The sequence below is a fragment of the Prionailurus bengalensis genome, chromosome B2 (genome assembly GCF_016509475.1).
Source record: "Prionailurus bengalensis isolate Pbe53 chromosome B2, Fcat_Pben_1.1_paternal_pri, whole genome shotgun sequence".
Classification (NCBI taxonomy): domain Eukaryota; kingdom Metazoa; phylum Chordata; class Mammalia; order Carnivora; family Felidae; genus Prionailurus; species Prionailurus bengalensis.
In genome coordinates, this window is record NC_057349.1 from 137,031,056 (window position 1) to 137,059,001 (window position 27,946).

At 43.0% G+C, this 27,946-nt stretch overlaps 1 protein-coding gene across 3 annotated transcripts in view; it reads left to right on the forward strand.

Moving 5' to 3' along the window:
- ESR1 (estrogen receptor 1) overlaps window positions 1–26,623 on the forward strand; it is a 376,750-nt gene extending 350,127 nt beyond the window's left edge. For all 3 annotated transcript variants that reach the window (XM_043592625.1, XM_043592624.1, XM_043592626.1), the window contains 2 exons: window positions 17,779–17,962; window positions 22,066–26,623. In XM_043592625.1, coding sequence (XP_043448560.1) covers window positions 17,779–17,962; window positions 22,066–22,300 — 419 coding nt within the window. In that variant the 3' untranslated portion in view covers window positions 22,301–26,623. The remainder of the gene's footprint in view (window positions 1–17,778; window positions 17,963–22,065) is intronic.
- The last annotated feature ends 1,323 nt before the right edge of the window (window positions 26,624–27,946 follow it).

Sequence of the window (27,946 nt, forward strand, 5' to 3'; positions counted from 1 at the left end):
AATTACACTTTTACATGAATGTAACCTTATCATGCAACGTGAGAGATAGAGGTGAGTGCAGACCGCTGGCCAGTTGGAGAGAGCAGATAACTTCCTCCTGCCCAGCTACTGCTCTCTTTTGTGAAAGACCCATAGTCAGCAATTTGTACGTAGGTCATATTATAAGCATCATGTTATGAACCTCCCAAGTTCACTCCTTATGAAGCAAATTATCACGTAGAGAATTTTGTTTATTTTGTTGTCTGTATAGATGCCTGTTGTGTTAAGTTTCAGGTTTGTGACTTATACAGACATTGTGCTGGGGAACTACTCTTCTTCCAAACTGTCAGGGTGCACAAAGAGCTGGCATTTTTGGTCTCACCTTCTGCCCTTGGTCCCTTCCACTGATTTTTTTAAAAGTGGTATTTATAAAAAGAAAGACACCAGATTGAATGGCTGGAAGTGTCCCTCCCTTCAAAACTCATCTAGGGAAAGAAACCTGGTGCCCCCAGTGGTTTCATTTGCTCTGGATTCTGGGCCTTTGTGAGATTGGCATACCTTTCCTAGCCCATAATGAGTTTAGAAGAGGCAGCTTACCATGTGAACCCACTACGGCTCCAGACAGGCTATTCATTGGCTGCTGGTTCAAGAGTGCCCTGTCCAATGCTGTTGATGCCCCAAGGATGCCCCAAGTACAAGGTAGTTTCCAGATTCTCACAACTGGAAGCAGACAGATGCTGGGAAACCTGGTCCAGCTCAGAACAATAGTCAACCCTGAGGATGGCTACGCATGTGTGTCAGGAAGGGACTGGCAGGAGCAGTTTCTTTACTCTTTCAAATTGGCATCAACAGCAATGATGAATTAACCCTGGAATGGAAAATTCATTTTCATCTTGACAGGTGAAGCATCTGCTCTTTTCCTTAGTATAGAAAACGTTACTCTTTGAGCAAGGTAACATAACCTTTACATTCAGTGAAAGCCAACACTCAGGACCTTCTAGCAAAACCTTAATGCTGCGCTTTCTTTGCATTCCAACTTACAAGTCCTCTGGGGACAAAAAGCTAATCCTCGAAGCTGATCTTTTTTGCACTTCGACATGTAGTTCGGGTTATTGATGATATGTCAGAAGCATTTCCCACTAGGAAAATTATTCTCAGGGGGCACCTGGGTGGTTCAGTCAGTTAAGTGTCCCACTCTTTGTTTCAGCTCAGGTCACGATCTCACTGTTTGTGGGTTCAAGCCCCATCCTGGGCTCTGTGCTGACAGCATGGAGCCTGCTTGGGATTCTGTCTCCCTCTCTCTCTGTGCCCCTCCCCTGCTTGCTCTCTCTCTCTCTCTCTCTCTCAAAAATAAATAAACTCAGAAGCTTTAGTGGCAAATTTGTTAGTTTTACTTCTTGTCAAAATAGCAAGCCTTGAAGAGTTTCAGAAATGGGAACAGCCTTAGGGATGATAGAAATATTATGAAAAGAGTAATAAGTAATATCCCTACAGCAAGCTCCTTATTCCTTGGGATTTCCATTCACCAGCTGTGTTTCTCTCTCATCAGTCCAGGCATTGACAAAGCTCGTGAAATAATAGAAATGAAAGGGGCTTTGATTTTGTATTTTTAATAACATTTTTCTCCACCAAATTATGAAAATCATGCATGCCCAACACAGGGAACTTGGAAAATACAGAAAAACCACCAAGAAAAATAATCTCCTAAGGAATCATAATTCCGCCACACAAAAGTAATCATTGTCAACGGTTTGTCGAAAGTTCTTAATTAAAGAGACTCTTAGAAGATGTCTGTGTGCACAGTGTTCCTTCCTTTCTCCACACTGTCCTGCACAGTTCTGAAAAGCTGGGTTGCTCCTAAGTCATTCCAGGAAAATGATTAGTTTTTTTCAAATATCTCTGGAGGTGAGTCCTTTGGCAATCATTTCTAGTTTTTCGCAAACCTTGCAGTTAAGAAACTCTTTGTGTAGCTTCTGAGCAGTGGACTGGGTGTGAAGGATATTTGGGTTCTGGCTCCAGCTCTGACTGACAGGGTGATCCCAGGGAAGCCCAGCCTAGCTGCCCTGCTTAAAACCCCTCTCAGCTCTTTCTAGCATCTACTAGCCTGGTTCCCTAACCTCTTGGAGCCTGTTTCCCAATGATTAAAAGTAACTGAAGTGGAGCAGGTTTGGGAGTTTTTTACATGAAAAACTTTTATTTTTGTTTATTTTTAATAGACTTTATTTTTTTTTTGAGCAGTTGTACATTATTATAGAGCAGTTTAGAGCAAAACTGAGTGAGAGGTACAGAGATTTCTCCTCTTCCCACACTAACACTAACACCTACTATCAAAATCCTTCACCAGAACGTTTGATGTACCATTGATGAACCTGTATTACACACCATTGTCACCCAAAGTCCACGGTTTACATTAGTCACACTTGGTATTGCACGTCCTGTGGGTTTTGGCACGTGGATAATGGCACATATCCACCATTATAGTAACAGACAGCGTGGTTTCGCTGCTCTAAAAATCCTGTGTTCTGCCCATACGTCCTCCCCGTCCCTGCCTTGAAAACCACTGATCTTTTTTTGCTCTCTCCATACTTCTCCTTTTCTTAGAATGTCATGTAGTTGGAATCATACAGCATAGAGTCTTTCTAGATTGGCCTCTTTCACTTAGTAATATGTGTTTAAGATTCCTCCACATCTTTTGATAGCTTGATAGCTCATTTCTTTTTAGTGCTGAATAAGATTGTATTGTCTGGATGTACTATAGTTGATGTATCCATTCACCTACTGTAAGGCATTTTGATTGCTTCCAAGTTTGAGAAATTATAAATAACAGTGCTGTACATACCCCCCGGCAGGTTTTTGCGTGGACATAGATTTTCAACTCATTTGGGTAAATACCAAAGAGCATGATGACTGGATCTTATGGTAAGGGTGTATTTGGTTTTGTAAGCATCTGCCAAACTGTCTTCCAAAGAGGCTCTGCCATTTTTCATTCCTTCTAGAGTTCCCATTTTCCTATATCCTTGCCAGCATTTGGTGTTGTCAGTGTTCCAGATTTTGGGCTCTCTAAGAGGTGTCTTGTTCTAATAGGCAGTTCCTTAATGACACATCATGTGGAGCATCTTTTCATTAAAAATTTTTTTTAATGTTTATTTTTGAGAGAGAGAGAGACAGAATGAGAGGGGCAGAGAGAGAGGGAGACATAGAATCTGAAGCAGGCTCCAGGCTCTGAGCTGTCAGCAGAGAGCCCAATGAGGAGCTCAAACCCACGAGCCATGAGATCATGACCTGAGCTGAAGTCGGATGCATAACTGACTGAGCTACCCAGGCGCCCCTAGCATCTTTTCATATGCTTGTCATCTGTATATTTTTTCTTTTTTTTAAAAAAATTTTTTTTCAACGTTTATTTATTTTTTTGGGGACAGAGAGAGACAGAGCATGAACGGGGGAGGGGCAGAGAGAGAGGGAGACACAGAATCGGAAACAGGCTCCAGGCTCTGAGCCATCAGCCCAGAGCCCGACGCGGGGCTCGAACTCCCGGACCGCGAGATCGTGACCTGGCTGAAGTCGGACGCTTAACCGACTGCGCCACCCAGGCGCCCCTGTATATTTTTTCTTTAATGAGGTGTCTATTCAGGTCTTTTGCCTATTTTTTTGAGTATAGTTGATACACAAAGGTTATGTTAGTTTCAGGTGTACAACTTAGTGATTTGACAAGTTTTTACATTATGCCATGTTCACCACAAATACAGCTACCATCTGTCCCATTACATCACTGTTACAGTATCACTGAATTCCTTATGCTCTGCTTTTTATTCCTGTGACTTTCTCGTTCCATAATGGGAAGGCTGTATCTCCCTCTCTCCTTCACCCATTTAGCCCAACCTCCTAAACCTCTTCCCTTTTGGCAACCATCAGTTTTGCTCCATATTTATAGGTCTGATTCTGCTTTTTGTTTGTGTATTCATTTTTTAAGATTTGATTTTGAATGGAATCATATGGAATTTGTCTCTCTTAGTTGGACTTGTTTCACTTAATACCCTCTAGGTCTATCCATTTTTGTCTCAAAAGGCATGATCTCCTTTTGATGGCTGTGCAATATTCCACATTTTCTTATTCATTTGTCTGTTGGTGGACACTTAAGTTGCTTCCATATCTTGGCTATTATAAATAATGCTTCAATAAACATAGGGGTGCACATATCTTTTTGAGTTTGTGTTTTCCCTGGGTAAATACCCAATAGTGGAATAATTGGATCATAGGGTATTTCAATTTTTAATTTTTTGAGGAACCTCCATACTGTTTTCCACAGTAGCTGCACCAGTTGACATTTCCATGAGGGTTCCTTGTCCACATTCTCATCAATACTTGTTGCTTCTTGTCTTCTTAATTTTTACCCATACTGACAATTGTGAATAGATGTCTCATTAGGGTTTTGATTTGCATTCTCTAATGATTAGTGATGTTGAGCATCTTTTCACGAATCTGTTGGCCATCTGTAAGTTTTCTTTGGCCCAAGATCTGTGCCAGTTTTCTGCCCATTTTTAGTCAGGTTGTTTGTTTGCATGTGTGTCTGTTGAGTTGTATAATCTCTTAATATATTTTGGATATTAACCCCTTATTGTATATGTCATTTGCAAAAATCTTCTCCCATTCAGTAGGTTATCTTTTTGTTTTCTTGATGGTTTCCTTTGCTGTGCAAAAGCTTTTTAGTTTGATACAGTCCCAATAATTTATTTTTGCTTTTATTTCCCTTGTCTTAACAGATCTAAAAAAATGTTGCTATGTCTGATATTAGAGAAATTACTGCCTGTGCTCTCTCTCTTCAAGGATTTTTATGGTTTAGTTCTCACATTTAGGTCTCTAGTCCATTTTGAGTTTATTTTTGTGTATGGTGTTGGTGTTCCAGTGTCATTCTTCTGCATGTAGCCGTCCAGTTTTCCCAACACCATTTACTAAAGAGACTGTCTTTTCCCCATTGTATATTCTTGCCTCCTTTGTCATAGATTAATTGACTATATAAATGTGGGTTTATTTCTGGGATCTCTATTCTGTTCCATTAATCTGTGTGTCTGTTTTTGTGCCAGTACCGTTCTGTTTTGGTTACTACAGTTTTGTAGTATATTTTGAAATCTGGGATTGTGATACCTCCAACTTTGTTCTTCTTTCTTACAATTGCTTTGGCTATTCCAGGTCTTCTGTGGTTCCATACAAATTTAAGTATAATTCTTCTAATTTTGTGGCCCATTTTTTAATTGGGTTGTTCATTTTCTTATGTTGACCTTTAAGAGTTCTTTGTATATTTTGCATAAGAATCCTTCCTCATCAGATATGTCTTTTGTAAATATTTTCTCCCAGTATGGCTTGCCTTCTCACTCTTTTTAGATTGTTGGTTTTTAAATGTTCTTCTGTTTCAAGACTTGTGTTCCAGAAGGAGACTCTGGTGAAGGAGGAGAAGCTGAGTGAGTGAGATCCAGCCCCGCACCTTTATTTCTTCTGCTTCCAAAGTTTTACTACACCCAGTTTATATATGAAGTTTTTATAAGAGGTTCACAGTTTTCAGGGGGTTTGATCCTCAAAATAGTTTGAAAACTACTGAATTAGATGAATGTAGGCTCTTTTTAAATCTATAATTCTAGAATTCTATGTCGCCTTTTTGCAATGTAATATAACCTTTCTCAAGGAAAAATGAGATAAACCTGTCATAGTCATGTGACACTTTTTCGATACAATTTTCATCTACTGTAGTGTTCACTTGAAATGGAGAAACTGATAACCCTAAGGAATATGTGCCATTTAGATGCCCACTTGTCTCTTCAAAACAGTAATTTTTGAAACTAATCATCTCTTCCGAAGTAATCAGAGGGAACTATCAGCCATTTCACTTTTATATCTAGGTAAAAAGGGAAAAGTATTATCTGAAATTTTGTGACTCTGGAGATAAACATACAAGTCAGAACCAAGAATGTGCAACCTTCATCTGTTAGCAACCAGTGCTGAACATCATAGGGTTTGGAACAGTTCTGCTGTTCAATTCAGGATGATGAGCTCACATGCATTTCAGCTTATTATATATTCTTAGATCACATGCCACTTTTTTTCCTGGATTTGAAGCTAAGTCACTCAGATGAATGTTTAATGATGTTTTGTAAACATTTGCATTCACACTAACACTGTTTATTGATTTGGCAGAAGATGGAGGGATATCTTTTTTCATTTTTTGATTCACATATTGCCTATTCCACAGAGAATTTGAAATGGCTTACTAAGTTTTATGTAATGCAAAGGGAGTAGACCAATAATTGACAAAATCTGTGAAAAAGGAAAATAAAGTGAATAAAGTAATAAATCCAGGAACCTAATTAGTGCACAGAAGTATGTCTGTACAGCTCTTAGGAATGGGCCACAAATTTGGCTCTAAATCTCCCTCACTTGGCCAAAGCACAGAGGAGAACACATTCCATTATAAGGTTCATAGACGTTTAATAAAAATAAAAGCAAATAGACCAGTTGTATAACATAAAACACTCTCCTTCGGGCAAATCTCTACAAAGTCTATTTCTCACAATTGGGACTGGGTAAGGATTGTTCAACCAAGAATTCAGAGTGTTTTATACTCTGGTGAGAGACCAGATGCAGATGTTTTGGGTTGCCAGTTAGGGGCAGATCCATATGTTTTGAGATGGATCAGCTGGACAGTGGCCAGGTGTAATAGCTTCCAATGAAAGTTGTTAACTGCACACAGTATCTGACAGGATGAGTTAAAACCCTCACCAGTTGTACCAAGGATGAAGGTCAAGGGCTGGATTAAGGCATTGATAGGCAATAGGGTTTATAATGTGGAGTAGAGAGTATTCAGGTACACCAGAACAGGAGCCCAATCTCTAATCTGCCTGTCATTTTCCCTTCAAAGTGTTTTGTGCAGATATCCAGCTATATTGTGCCTACTGCTACTGTGTAATAAATTACCCCCAAAACATAACAAGTTAAAAAAAAAAGTTTGGATTCTCTTGGCCATGAATTTGTATAGGGCACAGAATGAACATTTTGTCTCTTTTCCACAATGTCTAGCGCCTCAGATGGGGAACCTCATAACGTTGGGATAATTTGGTAATTGTAGGCGTGGTCATCTTGATGTGCCTTTATTCACATGGTAGCAATTGATGCTGGCTGCTGGCTAGGACATCAACTGGAGCTGTTGACTAAAATGCATACCTATGGTTTCTCCCGTAACTCCCACACAGCCTGGTGCAGTGTACCTCTTAGAAGGTGGCAAGGGCTCCAGAAGCAGCTGTCCCAGCTGACAAGGCAAAAGCTACATGGCCTTATAGGATAGCCCCTTAGAAGCCACACAGCATCACTTCCAGCCCTCCCCCTCTTTTTAATTACAAGCAAGTCATGGGTCCATCCAGACTCAAAGGAGGGCATAGATTGGACACCTCTGTGGGAAGGGTGTCAGGATCATGTTGTTGAGCAGCATGTTGGATAGGAGATGTCGTAGTGGTCACATTGGAAAATACAGTCTGCTCCAATGTGTAAGAACTGCTTCCTTCTCTGTGTTGTTGCTCCATTGCCCTTAAAATGCCAAGCAAGAAAAGGAAAGGTTCAGGGAAATGAATTTATGCCGACTATTTTGGCCTACCTTCCCTGGGGGAAAAATGAAACCCTCAAGGCCAGGCCAGCTCCTTGGGACTAGGAATTCTGCATGGAACCTTGTGAATAGATTCCTGTGTGATAGATGGGCTGCACATTTTCCATCAAATGGCCCTTCAGGGGCACCTGGGTAGCTCAGTCAGTTAAACAACTGACTTCAGTTACGGTTCGTGGGTTCGAGCCCTATGTCAGCCTCTGTGCTGACAGTTCAGAGCCTGAGCCACCTTCAAATTCTGCATCTCCCTCTCTCTCTCTGCCCCTCCCCAGTCATTCTGTCTCTCTCTCAAAAATAAATAAATATTAACAAAAACAATTTTTTTAATGTCCCTCCAGAACATCTTCTTGACCTCAGAAACCTCGTAATTGACTGTTTGAGGGATAGGAGAATCAGAACCCTGGCTGCTTCCTTCTATATTACTGATACAACTAACCTAAATAAGGCTTTTAAGCAAAACATAGATCCATAATGGATTTATCCTAAAAGGTATAAGGCTAGAATATTATTTATTACAAAAATTTTTAACTGGAATTTTTTAAAATTTGGGTATAGTTGACACACAATGTGACTTTTTTTTTAATGTTTATTTATTTTCGAGAGAGAGAGAGACAGAGCACGAGTGGGGAACAGGCAGAGAGAGAGGAAGACACAGATTCTGAAGCAGGCTCCAGGCTCTGAGCTGTCAGCACAGGGTCCGATGTGGGGCTTGAACTCACGAAGTGCCAGATTATGACCTGAGCTGAAATCAAGAGTCAGATACACAACCAACTGAGCCATCCAGGTGCCCCGGCACAATGTGACATTAGCTTCAGGTGTACAGGGTAACGATCAACAGGTTTGGACATTGTGATGTGCTCATCACAAGTGTAGGTACCATCTGACCTCACATGTCACTATTGGAGTATCATTGACTACATTCCTCATGCTGTGCCTTTTATTCCTGTGACCTATTCATTCCAGAACTGGAAGCATGTATCTCCTCCCGTTTACCCATCTTGCCCAGCACCCCTCACCCCAACTGCAATTTCATATGTAAAAGCTACAGGCAACAGAATGAAACTGAATCACTTTATTATAGCCTATACAAAATAAACTTAAAATAGATTGAAAACTTAAATGTAAGATCTGAAACCATAATACTCCTAGAAGAAAACATAGGCAGTAAGCTCCTTGACATTGGTCTTAGCATTATTTTTTTTTTGGATCTGTCTCCTTAGTAAGGGACAACAAAAGAAAATATAAACAAATGGAAGGGGGCACCTGGGTCACTCAGTGGGGTAAGCATCTGACTCAGTTTTGGCTCAGGTCATGAGATCATGGTGTGTGAGTTCAAGCTCTGCACTGGGCTCCGCACTGATGGTGTGGAGCCTGCTTGGGATTCTCTCTCCCTCTCTGCCTCTCGCCTGCTTGCACTCTCTGTCTCTCTGTCAAAATAAATAAACTCAAAAAAAAAAAAATAAACCAATGGGACAACATTAAATTAAAAGCCCTTGCACAATGAAGGAAACCATCGAAAAAATGAAAAGACATCCCACTGAATGGGAGAACATGTTTGCAGATAAAGTGTCCCCCTTATTAGGAGTTCATATCCAAAATACACAAAATATATAGCAAAAGCCAAACAATCCAATTTCAAAAAATGGGAGAAGGACCTGATAGACTTTTTTCCAAAGAAGACACCCAGATGGCCAACAGGCACATGAATAGGTGCTCAACATCATGAATCGTCTTGGAAATGCAAATTAAAACCACAGTGAGTTACCACCTCACACCTGTCAGGATGCCTATTATCAGAAAGACAAGAAATAACAAGTGCTGGAGAGGATGTGGAGAAAAGAGAAATCTCGTGCACTGTTGGTGGAGATGTAAATTGGTGCGGCCACTGCGGAAAATAGTATGAAGCTTCCTTCAAAAATTAAAAATCAAACTGCCGTATGTTCCAGCAATCCTCCAAAAGCAATTCTTTTTGGAGGATTGCTGGAATTCGAAGAATTCAAAGGAAATGAAAATGTTAATTCAAAAAGATACACACACTCCTACATTCGTCGCAGCATTGTTTACAACAGCCAAGATATTGAAGCGACCCAAGTGTCCATCTATAGATGAATGGATAAAGAGGATGTGGTATAGACATACAATAGAATGTTACTGTGCTATAAAGAGTAATGAGATCTTACCATTTGCAACAACATGCATGGATAGACCTAGACGGTATTATGGTAAGTGGAAGGAGTCAGAGAAAAAAAAAAATACCAAAGGGTTTCACTTATATGTGTAATCTAAAAAGCAAAACAAATGAAGAAACAAAGTAGAACAGAAACAGAGCCCCAGATACAGAAAACAAACTGGTGATTGCCAGAGGGGAAGAGGTGGGGAGATGGATGAAATAGGTGAAGGAAATTAAAAGGTACAATCTTCCAGTTATAAGATAAATAAGATATAGGTATGTAACATCCAGACAGGGCATATAGTCAATAATATTGTAAGAACTTTGTGCGGCGACAGATGGCGATGAGACTTGCTGCAGTGATCATTTTGTAATAAATGTAAGTATCAAATTACTATGTTGTACATCTGAAACTAATATAATATTGTATGTCAATTATACTTCAATAAAAAACTGAGACACATGGCTGCCACTTAAATTATTTTCTTAAAAAGTATACATTTAAGATTTCTTCTCAGGTCAGTTGAATCAGTTAGTTTCACCATCTGAAATCATTAAAGGATTTGTCCTTTGAGTCAGCTTGAATGTATTGACATACCACGTTTTTACCTTTTAGAACTTCTAGTAGATTTCACTAAAAACTTATACTAAATTGATAAATATCGCTGAATCTCTAGCATATGATCTCTGTTCAGATTTTGTTTGTTCATGATTCAATCTTGGGAGGTTGTATGCTTCTAAGAATTTATTTTTTTTCTAGATTGTCCAATTTTTTGGCACATAATTATTCATAGCAGTCTCTTATGATCCTTTGTATTTCTGCGGTATCAGTTATAACTTGTCTTTCATTTCTGAATGTATTTACTTGTGCTCTCTCTCTCTCTTTTTTCTTGGTGAATCTAGATAGTTTGTCAATTTTGTTTATCTTTTTAAAGAACCAGCTCTTAGTTTCATTGCTCTTTTTTATTATTTGTTTCAGTTTTTATTTATTTCTGCTCTAATCTTAATTATTTCTTTTTTTTAAATGGTTATTTATTTCTGAAAGGGAGGAGACAGAGGCAGAGCATGAGCGGGGGAGGGACAGAGAGAGGGAGGCACAGAATCCAAAGCAGGCTCCAGGCTCTGAGCTGTCAGCACAGAGCCTGATGCAGGGCTTGAACCCACGAACTGTGAGATCATGACCTGAGCCAAAGTCAGCTGTTTAACCGACTGAGCCACCCAGGTGTTCTCATCTTAATTATTTATTTCCTTTTTACTAACATTAGGCTTCATTGGTTCTTTTTTTCTAGTTCGTTTAGGTGTGAAGTTAGATTGCTTATTTGAGATTTTTCTTGTTTCTTGAGGTAGGCCTGTATTGCTATGAACTTGTCTCTTAGAACTGCTTTTGTTACATCCCCTAGATTTTGAACCATTGTATTTCCATTTTCATTTGTCTCAAGATATTTTATTTCTTCACTGATGCATTGGTTCTTTAGTAGCATGTTGTTTAATCTCCATGTATTTGTGATTTTTCCAGTTTTCTTCTTGTACTTCGTTTCTAGCTTTATACCATTGTGGTCAGAAAACATGCTTTGTCTTCTTTAAGTTTACTGAGACTTGTTTTGTGGCCTATAAAGTGATCTGTCATGGAGAATGTTCCATGTGCACTTGAGAAGAATGTGTATTCTGCTGCTTTTGGATGGAATGCTCTGTTGTATATCCATTATGACCATCTGGTCTAATATATTATTTAAGGCTGGTGTTTCCTTATTGATTTTCTGTCTGGATGATATATCCATTGATGTAAGTGGGGTGTTAAAGTCCCCTGCTATTGTTGTATTGCTTCCTTATGTCTGTTAAGATTTGCTTTATATATTTAGGACCTCCTATTTTGGGTGCATAGATATTTACAAGTATTATATTCTCTTGTTGGATCAATACTTTTATTATTATGTAATGTCCTGTCTTTTCTTAAAGTTTTTATTCTAAAATCTATATTTTCTGATATAAGTACAGCTACACCCACCTTCTTTTCCTGTCGGTTGGCATGGAATATCTTTTTTCATCCCTTCTCTTTCCATCTGTGTTATGTCCTTAGATATGAAATAAGTCTCTTATATGAACATATATCCTATCTTAAAAGCTCACAAATTCCAGATATTCAGTGTATAGAACTTAAAAAGACCTTGGAGATCATATCCCTTGGATAAACAGTGGAAAAGAGATAATGAATTGGAAAAATAAACAGTAATACATACAAGAGGTGATCAAAAAGTCTGTGGGACAATGTTAGTCCAAGACAGAAAGACAAGAACTCCAAAATAATTTTAGTATGTACTTTTCACAAAGTGTATTTCTTATTATGCCAAAAAATTATTTAAAAACACATAGGAGCAATAACACAGTATTTCATTAATGTCTACTGTTTTGTAATAGTTGATTCTAATTTTGTTTAGAAGAATCTTAAGTCTTATTCTATATATTGCAACCAGTTGTGTTGCTTTTGTGGCACCTGTATACCTGCACTAAAAACGTGTATAGTTGGACAGCTTATGTAATACATTCAATTGGCTGCATAAAGTGAATAAATTACTTCATAATTTTGAGAAAAGGTATTCCATTTAAGCTTTCCTTTCTATAGCCAAACTGAATACTGGACCTTTTTTGTACAGCCTTTGTAGAAGCTTTTCAGAACTTTTCACTGCAAAATTTTTGTTTGTAGGGGTTTCTGGGTGGCTCAGTTGGTTAAGTGTCCAACTCTTGATTTTAGCTTAGGTCATGATCTCATGAACCATGAGATGGATCCCCTCGTTGGGCTCTGTGCTGACAGTATGGAACCTGCTTGGGATTCTCTCTTTCTCTCTCTCTCTCTCTCTCTCTTTCTCTCCTCCCCCCCCCCCACTCAAGCTCTCCCTCTTTCTCTCAAAATAAATAAGTATTAAAAAATTGTTTGTAGTAGGATTGATTTGTTAATACATTTAAGAAAAAAACCCCTTCATTATTTGGGACTGTCTGACACTTTGTAGGACATCCGACAGGTCTCTCCCACTAAGTGGCTGTAGCAACCACAAACTGTCCCAACAACACTCCACAAGGGGCAGTACTATCCCCTAGGAGACCAGCAGTCGCGGCGGGAGCACAAAACAAATGGAGCGTTCATCAAACTGTCAGTCTCGAAGGCTTCTGAGCAGACATGCTCATTACTTGTTTTACAGTTAAAACCCCTAAAGGCTGACCTGCGGATTAATCACTGGGTGAACAGGATAAAAAGAGAAGTCCCTGCAAGGAGAGTGGCAGCTTGCTGGCCCAGACTACTTATAGTCGTGGACTTGAGGGGTTTTCTTTGCTAATTTTTCCCTTTGAGTTGTGTTGTTTTTTTTTTTAATTTGGTCAAACTACCATAGGCTGAAGGATTCTCCCAGGGTCCAGTGTCACATTCTTCCTTTTGGAAAAGAAAACATGTGTCCTTGCTTGAAGAATTTGGCCTTAAGCATCTGGTAAACCATGGCCTCAGCATTCTTCATTTGTTTAGAACAATTAGATGTGCCCACCAGTGGAGGGCAATGGTTGGTTGTGCTATGCTCCCTTCTGGGCACGACCGCGTACATATATGCCCTGCAGGGTCCATGCCTGCATTCCTCCAGCTTCCAGAAGTCTCTATTATCTGGAAAAGTGATGGGGGTAGGGAGAGGTTCCTGTGGGGTGAAGAGAAAAAAGGAAGAAGGCAGAGGGAGAGCATCCAAGCAGAATCAGAGGAGAGAGTGAAATTCAGAGTCGGTGAGAGCAAGAGAGTGTGAGAAAGATTGAATTGAGATCTCTTATATATGGGGGTGTCCTTGTGGTCTCGCTCCCCATTCTTTTCTACCACCAGATTTCTCCACAGACTCTTCCTACATCTGGTGTTGGCCAAGATTCAGAATATGGAGAAGCTCAGATTTGCTAATAATACTTCAAGACTGGATAATGACACACAGATTGGTTTTTTCCATCTTTGGGATTTGGAGCAGCTCTGGGAGTTGCAAAACCTGCCTTGGTGCAAGAATATTTCTGAAGGCTCTCACTGTCTGATCACTGGCTCTGGGCTGTTGGGCACAGTGGTGCAGCCATCCAGGGTGGCGGGGACCACCTGGGATATGGAAATTACCAGCAGCCCGGTTTTGCATTCGCCGGAGCACCTGAAGCATTCTGGGAATTTGAATTTCTGTTGTTTCTCTCAAACACCCCCTTAGGGGCAGCAGGCAACAAACATGGACCACATTTTGCCAGAAAAGCCCAAAAGGATGATGGCTGCTGTTGTCAATTATTGGCATTTCAACAGGACTGTATTTTTATTTCTGAGTATATTTACACAGCTAGGAAGCATCTGCTGACAAGGATGAAATGATAAGCTGTATCCGTGCCAAAACAGGACTAGAAAAACAGGCTTGTTCTGCGAATGGACTGCATCTCCAGTCGGTGTTAAGAAAATTCTTTCTCCACAGGCAATATCTGCACGCAAAACATTAACACTTGGGGCGCCTGGGTGGCTCCATCAGTTAAGCGACTGACTTCGGCTCGGGTCATGATCTCACCATTCATGAGTTCGAGCCACACATCGGGCTCTGTGCTGACAGCTCAGAACCTGGAGGCTGCTTCGGATTCTGTGTCTCCCTCTCTGTCTCTGCCCCTCCCCGCTTGTGCTCTGTCTCTCTCTCTCTCTCAAAAAAATAATAAATAAATCATTTAAAAAGCCATTAACACTTAAAATAGGACTTGGAATCCCTATTAAGTAACATAGTGCATGCACACAGTAGGTCCCTAATGAAAGTCTGCTAAAGGGAAGAATCGATGTGGGCAGGCACCTGAAGGAAGATGGGCGATCAGTAGCCCCGGAGAAAACTTCCCACCCTGCAGCCTGAGGGCCACGGTTCTTTCACTGGGAAGAGCGTGATGTGAGGCTGGCTCTCAAGGTGTCTGAGATTCAAGCAGAAGAGGTCTGAAATTCTACCCCTGGGTGCACAAGGAAGAAGAACCGTGTGGCTGGATGTCACCTTGAAGCAAGTTGCTCCTCGATTCTGTGGTTCTCTTGAACCAGAACAGGATTGTTGGTGTATGAGGCCAGCATCCCGGGTGGTGACAAAAAAGGAAATTGGTAGAAAACGCATCATCCAAGTTGGATTAACTCAGCTCTGTGGCCTGGGCAGGTTCCCAGGACATACAGCCAGATGCAGGGCCTCTGGGAGACGGGAGGCTAGAACGTGTGTGGTAACAGAGAGGGAAGTGCGAGGCAGGGCGGGGGGCTGCTCGGAGGTGCCCCTCACCCTAACCCACTGGTGCACAACCCTCCTGCCATCCATCACTTCCAGGCCAACCCCGAGGCCACTGGACAGTTGCCCAATTTCTAACGGACACGTTCTTTCTCTGTCAACAGTTCACATGGAACGTTAAGTGAAGGAATCCAGCAATTTCTTCCTTATTTCACTGCCTGTCTATTGCTTACTCATTCTGTGGTCTATTTGCTTTGGATTCAAGTGCCTCTGGGTACGAAAAGCTACATTATTGTATTCAACTGCATGTAAGCCAAGATCCCGACCATCCTGGTTTTGTTGTTGTTGTTGTATTTGTTCTAAAGCTTAGCCATTTTCCATTCTGGGCAATTACCACTGTTTACTATGAGTTCCACTGCATAGGTTATTTTCCCCATCGCCGACCTCCGGGTTGCGGTGTGGGCAGTAACTGTCATCACATCACAGCCTGCTAAAGGAAAGAATTGTAGCAGTACAAAGTCAGACACTAATAAACGTAGGGGACTTAGCTTGAAGGTACCAGTGAGGATGGGGAGAGGATGGGGAGGAGAAGAAATCTCTTTATGAGGGGGCCAGTGGGCTGAGAAGAAATAAGACTGAAAAAGATGTTGCTAAATACATAATGCATCACCTGGAGAAAAATACAGCATCATCTGCTCTCTGTAGGACGGTATGATTCGGCGGAATGGAGTTTGTTTCTGGAGTGTTTACTTGATAGAAAAACCATCTTTGTGGTCCTACGACAGGATTGACCCATCCTGCCCTCCTCTTGCTCTGAATACTTGCCGCCTCTTTATCACTCACCTTCCTCTGGTCCTTGGGCTGAGTTCCCAACTCAGATGATCAGGATTCTTTTTGTTACAGGTGACAGAAACCAGCTCACACTGTCTTGAACAAAAAAGGGAATTTATAGGGCGCCTGGGTGGCTCAGTTGGTTGAGCGTCTGACTTTGCCTCAGGTCATGATCTCATGGTTCGTGGGTACGAGCCCCGCATCGGGCTCTGTGCTTGCTGACACCTCAGAGCCCAGAGCCTGCTTCCGATTCTGTGTCTCCCTCTCTCCACCCCTCCCCTGCTCGTGCTCTGTCTCTCGAAAATAAATAAATGTTAAAAAAAGGTGGTTTTTTTTGTTTTTTTTTTTTAAATATTTTTTTTCAACGTTTATTTATTTTGGGGACAGAGACAGAGCATGAACGGGGGAGGGGCAGAGAGAGAGGGAGACACAGAATCAGAAACAGGCTCCAGGCTCTGAGCCATCAGCCCAGAGCCCGACGCGGGGCTCGAACTCCCGGACCGCGAGATCGTGACCTGGCTGAAGTCGGACGCTTAAAAAAAGTTTCTAAAAGGGAATTTATGGGTTCATGTGTTAGAAAGGATACTATAGAAGTTATAAGGTCAAAAGAAAACAGTGTAAGAATAGGACCTTGTGCCTGAACCGGGATTTCCCCCCTACCCCTCATATAACTATTACTTCTGCATTCTGTTGCTCAGCTCCGTTCTGCACATGGGAGCTCCATGAGCAGGGAAGGTGCCACACCTGAGAGTCACTATTCTCACCCTCCAAGCTTAGCAATCTAGAGGAAAGAGTTTCTGTTTCACAACGTCCATATACAACTCCAGAAAAAGCTCTGACTGTCTAGCTCAGGGCTAATACTGTCCCAAAGAATAGAGTGGCCTGATTGTCTCATTTCTTTTTTTTTTTTTAATGTTTATTTATTTTTGAGAGAGAGAGAGAGAATGAGCCCGAGAGGGTCAGAGAGAGAGGGAGACTGAGGATCTGAAGCAGGCTCTGTGCTGACAGCAGGGAGCCCAATGCGGGGCTCAAACTCACAAACTGTGACATCATGACCTGAGCTGGAGTCAGATGCCCAACTGACTGAGCCACCCAGGCATCCCCTGATTGTCTCATTTCAGTCCTGAGTCTACCTGTGGCCCAGGGAGTAGGATCTGTTTCCAGAAGAAAGGCAAGAGGGGAAAAAAACAAAACAAAACAAAACAAAACACGCCTCCCAGTGAAAAACAACAGTTCCCGTGGTCCTCTGCGCCCACCCACCATAAACCTTTCAGTTGAGGAGGAAAAGTAGGAAGGGCCTAAGCCTCATCTGAAACCTCATCTGAAACATAACAGCAAGGTAGATCCTACCTGGGAAAATTACCTGTCAGTCACTCCACAGGTCATTCTTGCTGTCTGTGCATCTCACAAGAATGTCACATGATAATGATCACATGTGGAGTCAGTGCATTGGGCTTCCTTCCCGGCTCTGCTTTGTCCTAAGTTTTCTTAGCAGGTTCATGCATCTCTCTGCCCTTTGTTTTCTTCATGGGAGAGGAATAATAACGCCTCTCTCAGGGGTTTGTCATCAGCGTTAGTGGGATAGTTTATGTTGATGTCAGATGGGCCAGAGAAGGAGCAGCTGGTATAACCATTACAACCCCGAGGCTAATAGTACCTTTCCTGGGGATCGTGATGACAAGTCCCAGAAATTGGCGCACACGCGGGAGGCCTGATAGGTTTCTCGGTGTTCTCAGACATGTATACGGAGTAGGAATTTCGTGCCGTTGCTCAGATGGAACAGGTCCCAGACTCCTGCCCTGCTGTGCTGGGGGCGGTGGGGAGGGGGGGGCACTGGCGCTGGCTGGGTTTTACATCCCGCACACGCTGCCAGTCTCCTAGACCTCGTCGTCTTGGAGTTTCTCTGTCTCACTCTCTCTCTGCGCATTCAGGAGTGTACACATTTCTGTCCAGCACCCTGAAGTCTCTGGAAGAGAAGGACCATATCCATCGTGTCTTGGACAAGATCACAGACACCTTGATCCACCTGATGGCCAAAGCGGGCCTGTCTCTGCAGCAGCAGCACCGGCGTCTGGCCCAGCTCCTCCTCATCCTGTCCCACATCAGGCACATGAGGTGAGGCATCCTTGGGTCCCCCCCCCCGGGAGCCCCGTAACGAACACAAGCCCTCAAACGTGCTACCGCTGGGCCGGGAAGGGCTGACGCCTGAATACAGATAGCGCCCTCGGAACAGTTCCCAGGACATAATAAGCAGAAACGCTATGGGACGACGGAGGAGGGAAGAAGGAAATCTGTCTAGGGCGTGGGGCAGGTGTCAGAGAGGCTTCATAGAGGAAATGATATTTGCACCCAGTTTGAAGCCTGCACAAGGTCTGATGGGGGGAGGAGTGTGTGGTGTGCGGGTAGAGGGAGGATGGCAATGTTTGATCATTCGTTTTATCTCACCCCTCAAGGCGGGTGCGTGAACACAGCTGTCCTCTGAAGGCACCCGGCACGTCCATTACGGTTCCTGCATCACGCTCCCCCTATTTGCAGTTGGAAACCCGGGGACACCCAGGTGGCTCAGTCGGTTAAGCGTCCGACTCTGGCTCAGGTCATGATCTCACGGTTCATGAGTTCGAGCCCCACATCAGACTCTCTGCTGTCAGCACAGAGCCTGCTTTGGATCCTCTGTCCCCCCCCCCCCCCCCACTCTCTGCCGCTCCCCAGCTCCTGCTCTCTCACTCTCAAAAAGAAACATTAAAGAAATGTTTTTTTAAAAAGAGAAGAAAAAAGAAATCCTGAGAGAATCTCGGTCCCTACAGCGCAGAGAGAATCGCCATTGATTCTTCCATTCCTCTCAGATCCCTTCTTGTCACCCCTCACGGCTGTTACCCTCATCCAAGCCACCATCATTTCCTTTTGGATTTCTGCAGAGGCCACCAAACATACCTCCCTGCCTTCAGTCTTGACCCTTCCTAACCCATTCTCCACCCAGAGCCACAGTGGCCATCCTAATATCTGATCACCTCATTCCTTTATTTAAAACCCTCAGCTTCCCATCGCTTTAGATACCAGTGTAAGTTCCTTTATTTTGCTTGTACAACTTCTGTGCTCCAGCGGTTACTTAACTTCCTACTTAACTTCCTGGTCATCCGAGCTCTGGCCAGGCACCTTTGTTCTCTGAGTCACGGGTGGGCCACTCTAGGTTACACATCGGCTGGCAGCTCTGTCCATCCCCGCTGGGTTCCCTCCCGCCTGTGGGACAGCTGACGCGGGCTGGGCACAGCCGGGGGGCTCTGCTTCAAGCTTCAGGCTGGCCAGGTGACTGCTCCATGTGTCCTTTATCCTCCTGTCCCCACAGGTTAGCTGGGACATATCGTTCTCACGGCAATGGCAGAGGTACAGGAAAGCAAGCCTATAAGGGCAAGTGCATTTTGATCTTTTAGTTAAGTGATATCTACAACATTCTGTTGGCCAACACATCACTTGATGAGGCTTCAAGTCAAGATCAGGAGCATGGGCACAGGGAGGGAGTATTTCAGAACAGTAAGCTAATCCATCATAGCTGAGATATTCTTTTCAGGAGGCATCTCCTGACCCTTAACCCAGCTGGGATTTATACCCTATTCTTCCTGATCGTTATTTCACGTCTTGTTTTCTCTCTGCCCCAATTAGACTGTAAACCCTTTGAGGCAGTTGTCACAATCCATCATGCATGATCTGTGTACCCAATACCTCCTAGCATAGGGCTTGGCACATAGTAACTACTCGATAAATATTTTGTGTAGGGGTTAAGGAAGGGTATTAGCAGAGGAAGTAAGAGCCTCTCTGTGCCAAAAGGACAAAGTGGCTTCATTTCTATTTCAAATGGTCACGTCATGTGGCTGGCTAGACGCTTAATGGATACTATTCCCATGAACAGAACTCTGGCTGCAGGGAAGAAATAAGCAGTTGGTATATTCTTTACTCCAGAAAGGCCCTAGAAATGAGAGATCAGAGAGCCATGCATGATGACGTCTATATGACCTTGGGCTTACACCCAGACCCTCGGAACGAAAATGTAATTTCTTCTCTTAGTGGCTATGAGGGAAGGCCATGGTGTCTGAAGGGTTGGCTTAATTTGTAAGGCGCTTTCAAACCTCAAGATTAAGCATCAAACGGCAAGATTGCATTTTCAGCCCACACATTTCTAATCCTTTCCCATTTATTTTTATGAATATTACAAAGAGGGAAGCAGGAGTGCGTCAGAGTAACAACCCTCTACCACATTACCTGGCTGAGAGAGGAACCTTCCCCTAGAAGAAGTGTGTTAACATTTACTCTGGGCTGGGAATTTCAAAGATGTCATAGAAACCATGTATTATAGATGAAGGTTTTTATTCTCCGGTAGGAATTGCTGAGTCTTCAGATCTGTCAACTGCTTTTCAGCATTAGCAAGCCTGATTAGCGAATACCCAAATATGTCTGCACTAAATTTATAGGCTTTAGTACTTTTGTTGCCCTATGTAGCGGGCAGCAGCGGTGAGAGAGCTCTGAAGAGTTTGTCTCAATTGTGCAAAAGCTGGAGAGAAGCTGCTACTCTACTAGATTTGAGCATTTTCTCTCTCGCTCACTTGGGCACACACACACACACACACACTAATGTTTTTGGTGCCTTATTGCAGCCAATCTAGCTCTGTTTTATTAAGGTTGGCCCCAGCCATATGTTGTTACTCAGAGAACTTAACACCCAGATTTCATGTGACTATAAATGATTCATTAGGTTGCAAGAGTAAGACAGTGTGAGATCCAGTGGGCATTTAGCATTAACAGCATTTTTAAATTAAAAAAACACACACATACACACACACTTAGATGTGTAATTGGGTTGTGGTGTCGTAAGACCTGAATAGTTTGATGCTGTGTTTTTCTGGCATGTCTCCAGCTCATGCGACTTTTCCCCTACTAAAAATGCCAATATTTTCTAGGGTATTTGGTCCTGCCTACTCATGATACATCATTCTTTCTAAACAATTTCAAGCTCCTTAAATGGTTGTTCTGTGTTTTTTCCATGGGTGGCGTGGTGGGAGAAAGAGCAGAGTTGTAGCTGGCAGAGGGCAGGGGGGGTGGGGACAGCGGTTAAAAGGAGAAATGCCATTTGCCTACATTTCCCTGTATCCATTTGCCCCATATTTTCTGAGCATTTACCACATTCTTGGCACTGTTCCAGGCCTGCAGAATGGGCAAATTACTGCCCCTCGAGGAGCCTGCCCTGTGTGTGTGTGTGTGTGTGTGTGTGTGCTTATGTGGGCACACATGCCTGGGGGAAGGAATAAGCATGCATATGTACAGAGAGCAATTTCAGGTTGTCATAGTGCTGGGAGGAAAACAGAGTAAGTGAAAGAGAGCAGCTAACGCTGTAGGCCCTGAGGTCACAGCCACTGTGGCAGCAAAAGGACTTCCAAGGGAGGTGGCGTCTGAAGATTTGGGGAAGAGGGGCACCTGGGTGGCTCAGTCGGTTAAGCATCCAGCTTCAGCTCAGGTTATGATCTCATGGTTCGTGGGTTCAAGCCCCACGTCGTGCTCTTTGCTGACAGCTCAGAGCCTGGAGCCTGCTTCGGATTCTGTGTCTCCTTCCCTCTCTGCCCCTCTGCTGCTCACACGTGCTCTCTCTCTCTCTCTCTCTCTCTCTCAAAAATAAATAAATGTTAAAAAAAAAAAAGATTTAGGGGAAGAGCATCCAGGCAGAGGGAACAGAAAGGGCAGATACCTGAGTCTGGGAGTAAAGAGCTCAGTTTCTTCAAGCTCTTTCTTAGCTCAACAGAAGTAAAGAGCGTGAGCTAGGGGAGAGAGGCCGGGGGAGCTAGGAGAGGTAGATGGAAGCACATCAGTTAGACCTTGCAGAGCATGGAAAGAAATTTAGAGCGTATTCCGACAAAATGGCGAAGAGCTGGAACATTTTAAACAAGGGAAGTTCTTGAACTGTTCTACACATTTAAAAACCTCCCTCCTACATGACTAGAGTGACTGGATCATCTCCATTCTCTCGTTAGATGCAATAGCAGGGAACAGAACCTCATTTGAGTCAGTGGAAGAAGTCGCCCGCATAACAAATCCTGGAATGGCTCTTTCAACAGGGACAAAGATCGGCATGCCGGTGTCTTTGGAGTTTCCCTAGTTTCCCCTTCCTTGGAGTCTCGGCAGGCCTCGAGCTTGCGACACTCTAAAGCGGGCCCTTTGTGTCTTCCTACCCGCAGTAACAAAGGCATGGAGCACCTGTACAACATGAAGTGCAAAAACGTAGTGCCTCTCTACGACCTGCTGTTGGAGATGCTGGACGCCCACCGCCTGCACGCCCCAGCCAACCGGGGGGGCGCACCCATGGAGGAGATGAACCAGAGCCAGCTGGCCACCACGGGCTCAACCTCAGCACATTCCTTGCAAGCATATTACATCACCGAGGAGGCAGGGGCTTTCCCCACCACAGTCTGAGAGCTCCCAGGCTCCCCCAAGGTCCTGAGAATCCCTGCAGCATGTTACCCACATCATGCATCACGATAGCAGAGTTCTCCTACGCGCACTCGGCATGCATCCACCATCGTGGCTTCCTAATATGAGTGGCCATCCGTCTGCTTGCTCAGTTCTTAGTGGCACACCTTCTTTTGGGAACAGCCAAAGGGATTCCAGGGCTAAATTCTTTGTAATGGCTCTCTCTGCCCCCTTTGCTACATTGCTAAGCATGAGGATTCTGTAACTTTTCATGACTGAACTCAGTCTATGAGCTGGGACTCAGGTGACTGTGCATTTAAGCTACTCGTTGAGACCCAGGCCTGGAGAGTGGACATTTCATCTCTGTGAAGCGTTTACTGGCTCTAAGAAAAAGCCACAGGAAAGGCGTGACAGTGGCTCCTTTAATTGCTGACTTGGAGAAAGCTAGGTCAAGGGTTCATTATGGCATCATCTTGTATTCCTATAGTAATGAATCGTTTTATTAAAGTAATACCTTAAAGCTTTTGCTCTGTTGCATGGCTGTAGGCAGAATGTTCAGTGATTGTCTATTCATTTGCCCTATAGGAATACAAGATGCCCACAGAGAAGGAAGGTCCCCTGTCAAAACTTTGTCAACTTAATACACTGCACCTTCAGATTTGCTGAATGCTCCTCCACTGGTTTTTGAGAACACTATGTACACACAGGTCATGGGTTCCAGTTAATTCTTGCTTCCCATGGACCCATCAACAGCAAGTTGATCCCAATTAAGTCACCTCTACATATACCAGTTTCCCTTTGAGGGATAAATTCTTGTGTTTTGTTTGTTTTGTTTTGTTTGTTTTGTTTTGTTTTGTTTTGTTTTCATTTTATGAGAGAAAGCCCTCTCCCCTCAGGACTTGCAGTAAATCCGCTTCAGGACCTGTTCTGGTGTGGTCTCACACTTGCCAGCAGAGGGCGCTCTACTGGGATCTCCCTGGTGTGTGACTTCACACGGAAGGTGAATTAGTCGCTTGTAGTGCCCTGCATATGACCAAGAACGGTTCAAAAGAGTGGGTACCCTGGTGACACTTTTAGCCCTGGGGAACTGGGGTAAATAGTAAATGTGCATGATTATTGTAAGTCTTGGAGAACAAGAGGGCAGAAACCAGATAAACCTGAGAGGCTCATGGTGGACCTGCACAGGCCGCAGGTAACCCCGAGAACCCCTGGCAGGCCCCATGTGCACTGTGGGGCTGCCCGGGGATCCGTGGGAAGCCCTTCTGTCCTTGCCACCCTGGCTGGCAGCAGCAGCAGTAGAAAGCCGCATTCCTGAGGTTTTCTCCCAGCACACTTTGGAGTGACGGGGCCAGAAGGTCGGGATCAGAGACACCCTACTGGGGTTGCCGGGGACCTGGTCAGCCTACGTGTGTTCTTGGTTGTCTAGAGCTCATCCAACAACCAGGGTTTGGCCTTGGGGAAAAAAACTTCCCCCAAAGCTCATTTCATCCAACTTCATAAGCCAAGCGCGCGTGTCTAAAGTTGGGCCATAGGAGTCCGTTGACCTATAGGCTAAACCAGACAGGCTCGCTGGGGCCACAGGGCAGTCTTCCCCAGGCCTTTGCATCTCCAGAGCCAACTATGGGTCATCTCTTCTTCTCAGCCAAAAAGTAAGTCTGGTTTCCTCCAGTGACTTCAGTTTCTATGATTTGAACCCCATTGAGAGGTGATGTGTTAGCCAACAACACAGCCAAGCTTCGAGGGCATCTCTTGGGACGCCTGTTTCAAAAGGTGGATTTCATTCATTTTTGATTACTTAGTAAGCGATCACCAAAGGACTGGGAACCTAGGAGGGCCAAAAAAAAAAAAAAAAAAAGTTAAGTTTTTTTTCATTTTATGTGCATCTGAATTTAGGGGCAATTTTGTGTATCTGCAGTAAGGATACGTTTAGAACATAATTCTTTTGTTTTTGTTTAAGAAGCACCTTATGTAGTATAATATATTTTGTTTTTGAAATTGCAATGCTTGTTTATCAGACAATTGAATGTAGTAATTCCGTTCTGGATTTAATTTGACTGGGTTAACATGCAAAACCCACGAAAAATATTTAGTTTTTTTTGTAGAGCTACCTTGTCATGTATGCGGTCATTGATGCCTAAGGCCTGGTGATTATTCATTTAAATGAAGATCACATTTCATATCAACTTTTGTATCCACAGTAGACAAAATAGCACTAATCCAGATGCCTATTGTTGGATATTGAATGATAGACAATCCTATGTAGCAGAGATTATGCCTGCAAAGGAAAATTATTCAGGGCAGCTAATTTTGCTTTACCAAAATATCAGTAGTAATATTTTTGGACAGTACCTAATGGGTCAGTGGGTTCTTTTTAATGTTTATACTTAGATTTTCTTTTAAAAAAATAAAAACAGACAAAAAAATTCTAGTACTATAGATGATGTAATACCAGCTAAATCCAAACAATAATAAAGTGGAGGGTTTTACATTATTCATCTAATGTGTTTGTATTCATGTTAAGATACTACTACATTTGAAATGGGCAGAGAACACCAGATGGTTGGAGTGTTAGCCCAGGAATCTCAAATAATTTTAGAAATCTCTTCTTGTTCTTATTTGAAGTGCCACTAATGGACAGCTGACACTTTGCAGCTGATACTGCTGTTGGGGGTAGGGAACATGTTGTCTTCCCCACCCCCTCCACACTCGGAGGCAATTTAAGTTTTGAAAGACATGATCAACCTGGGGTTAGGGTAGGGTGGGGAACTAGGGTCAGGAATTTGGAGAGTGGGAAATACAGTAATAAAAGCCTTGAAAGTATTTTGAGGCAGATCGATACTGGCACCTGGGGTATGCACCGGGGTTCTGTATTCCACTTGTGTCCTGTAAACTACAAATGACAGCCATTTCTAAAATGGCAGCTGGAATTCTATGGAAGAACAAGCGTCATCCACGGTCTAAGGTCTAAGTCTAAGGAACTGCTAGCGGTCTATGGTTCTTTTGGCCATTGCCAAGCTCCAGGCTTGCAGTTTACTATGGTAATGATTCCGTAATGCTGTCATGCAACAATCAGAGAGGCTAGTTCATCCAAAGAGAAGACCCTACGTAGGTCGCAAAATCCAGTCCCTAAGGAAGTTCAGTCATTGGTTAGATTTTCCTGTTAATCTTGCAAGGCCGTCTAACCGTGCCATATCCCATGCTTTCTGGGGGCTGAACAAATAAGGGACTTACCGATAATTTACTCTTGATCACATTAAGGTGTTCTCGCATGAAAATCTTATACATTGAAATGGCCACTGATTTAGGCCATCGATTTAGAGTACCCCTACATGAAACCAATTCCAAATCCCTTCCTATTCATACTTTCCTACTCTGAGATGGCCTGTGGATGCCGGGAATGGTCACTAGGACCGTAGTAATGTCTAATATTCACAGGCAAATCTGCTTTGGGAAACTAGTTATTTGGAAGGCAAATAGAGTTGTATAGTAGTTTATGAGGCAACCATGATTCTTTTCACTACAAGGCTTGGGAGGATGATCCAGATTACACTGCACTCTTCCCAGGTGAACTCCCTGAAAACTTACTCTCAACTGGAGCAAATGAATTAAACTGTGGTTGGTCCCAAATATTCATCTTTTCATTAGTGTGATTCCTCTGTTTCTAACTGCATTTCCTTTTCATCTGGATTAAAGTGAGTGTGGCCTCTTTCTAAGTCGTTTAAAATTGTTTTCTAAGTAATCGCTGCCTCTGTTATGGCACTTCAATTTTGCACTGTCTTTCAGAGATTGAAGAAAAATTTCTATTCTTTGTGTTTTTTTTGCATCCAAATGTGCCTGAACTTTTTAAATATGTAAATGCCGCCATGTTCCAAATCCAACTTCAGTGTCTTTGTACAGAGCTGTGTACCCTGGAAACAATATTCAGCCCCATGAGCAGGTGCCTGAGATGTGGACCCCTTTGCATTTACAGAGAGGTCATTGGTCATAGAGACTTGAATTCATAAGTGACATTATGCCAGTTTATGTTTTCTCACAGCTTATAAACAATGCTTTTTGTACACAACATATTCTTCAATGTAGAGCTCTTGTTTTATGGGAAAAGGCTGAAATGCCAAATTGTGTCTCACGGTTTAATATGCCTTTTCGCTGATGCCTACTATTATCGATGTGATTCTGTTTTGTTGCAGCTTTGCTTTGTTTAATGAAACACAATTGTAAACCTCTTTTGCACCTTTAAAAAGTAAGGAGTCCAGTGGGATGCTCAAGCACCTGTAAACAATTTTCTCAATCTGTTTGATGTTCAAATAAAAATTAAACAAATGACAACAGGCTTGTTTTATGTAAACTCCCTTCTTGCTAACGGCTCACCACTGACTGCCTCAAATCAAGGTGATGGAATGCATCTGAAGAGCACAGTGACTCTTAAAGATCAGTCTGATCCCATGATCCCTCTTGCCAGGCCTAGGAGGAGGTGTGTGGACACTGGAGGCAGGCAGACTGGCCTCACTGCTTGGGTCCACCACATATGAGGTTTATGATCATTGGCAATGAGTTTTTCAGAGCCTCCGCTTCCTCATCAACAAAACGTGACAGTGACACCTAATTCACAGGGTAGTTGGGAGGATTCTATGAGGTGCTTCTTAAAATACTGGTTGTTTTCTAATAGCTAACCCTCTCGCATCCCCTGTAAGGGGGAAGAAAGAAGCTTGAGAGTGGTTACTTGTGAATGAAAGAGTGAGTGTGAATGAACAATCCGAAACTTAAATAATTTGCTCAAAACCCTCTCCCCATCATGACGGTAAGACACGAATGACCAGTGCATCCCCACCCCATCCCACCTCTGGTTTCCATTTTAGGACTCCCCTCCTTTTTTAGAGCTACCTGCAGGCTCCTTTTTTTCCCTTTTCTCTGTAATTTAATGGATGAGTTGGGGGGAAATAGTGTGACTTACTAAGGGGCAACATGATACAATAGTACAGGCTCTACAGCTAGGTTACTCAGTTGGAAGACTCATTCTCCCATTTATTGTGTGACCTGGTGCCAAGTAATTGCACAGTGCCTCAGTTTCTTCTCCTGTAAAGAGAGAGAAAGAACAGTGTCACCTGCCTTGAAGTGTGGCTGTGAAGACCAGATGGGGTAACTCATGGAAAGCACTTAAGCATAGTGGCTGGTACAGCTTCTCCCTCCCCTGAGGCCTCTCCTCCCACATATCTGCACTCACTTCTTCATTAGAGGGACTTTACGTTTTTCACATCGTTGAGTCCTTTTGATACTCAAGAAGCTCTTTTGTATTCTAGTTCTATCATCCCTGGGCAAGTTATTTGAACCCAATTCTCCTTGTTTCCTCATGTCTAAAATGGACGGCTCAGGAAACAACAGATGTTGGTGAGTATATGGAGAAATAGGAACCCTCTTGCACTGTTGGTGGGAATGCAAATTGGTGCAGCCGCACTGGAGAACAGTGTGGAGGTTCCTCAAAAAATTAAAAATAGAGCTACCCTATGACCCAGCAATAGCACCACTAGGAATTTATCCAAAGGATACAGGAGTGCTGATTCACAGGGGCACATGTACCCCAAAGTTTATATCAGTGCTATCGACAATAGCCAAATTATGGAAACAAGCCAAATGCCCCTCAACTGATGAATG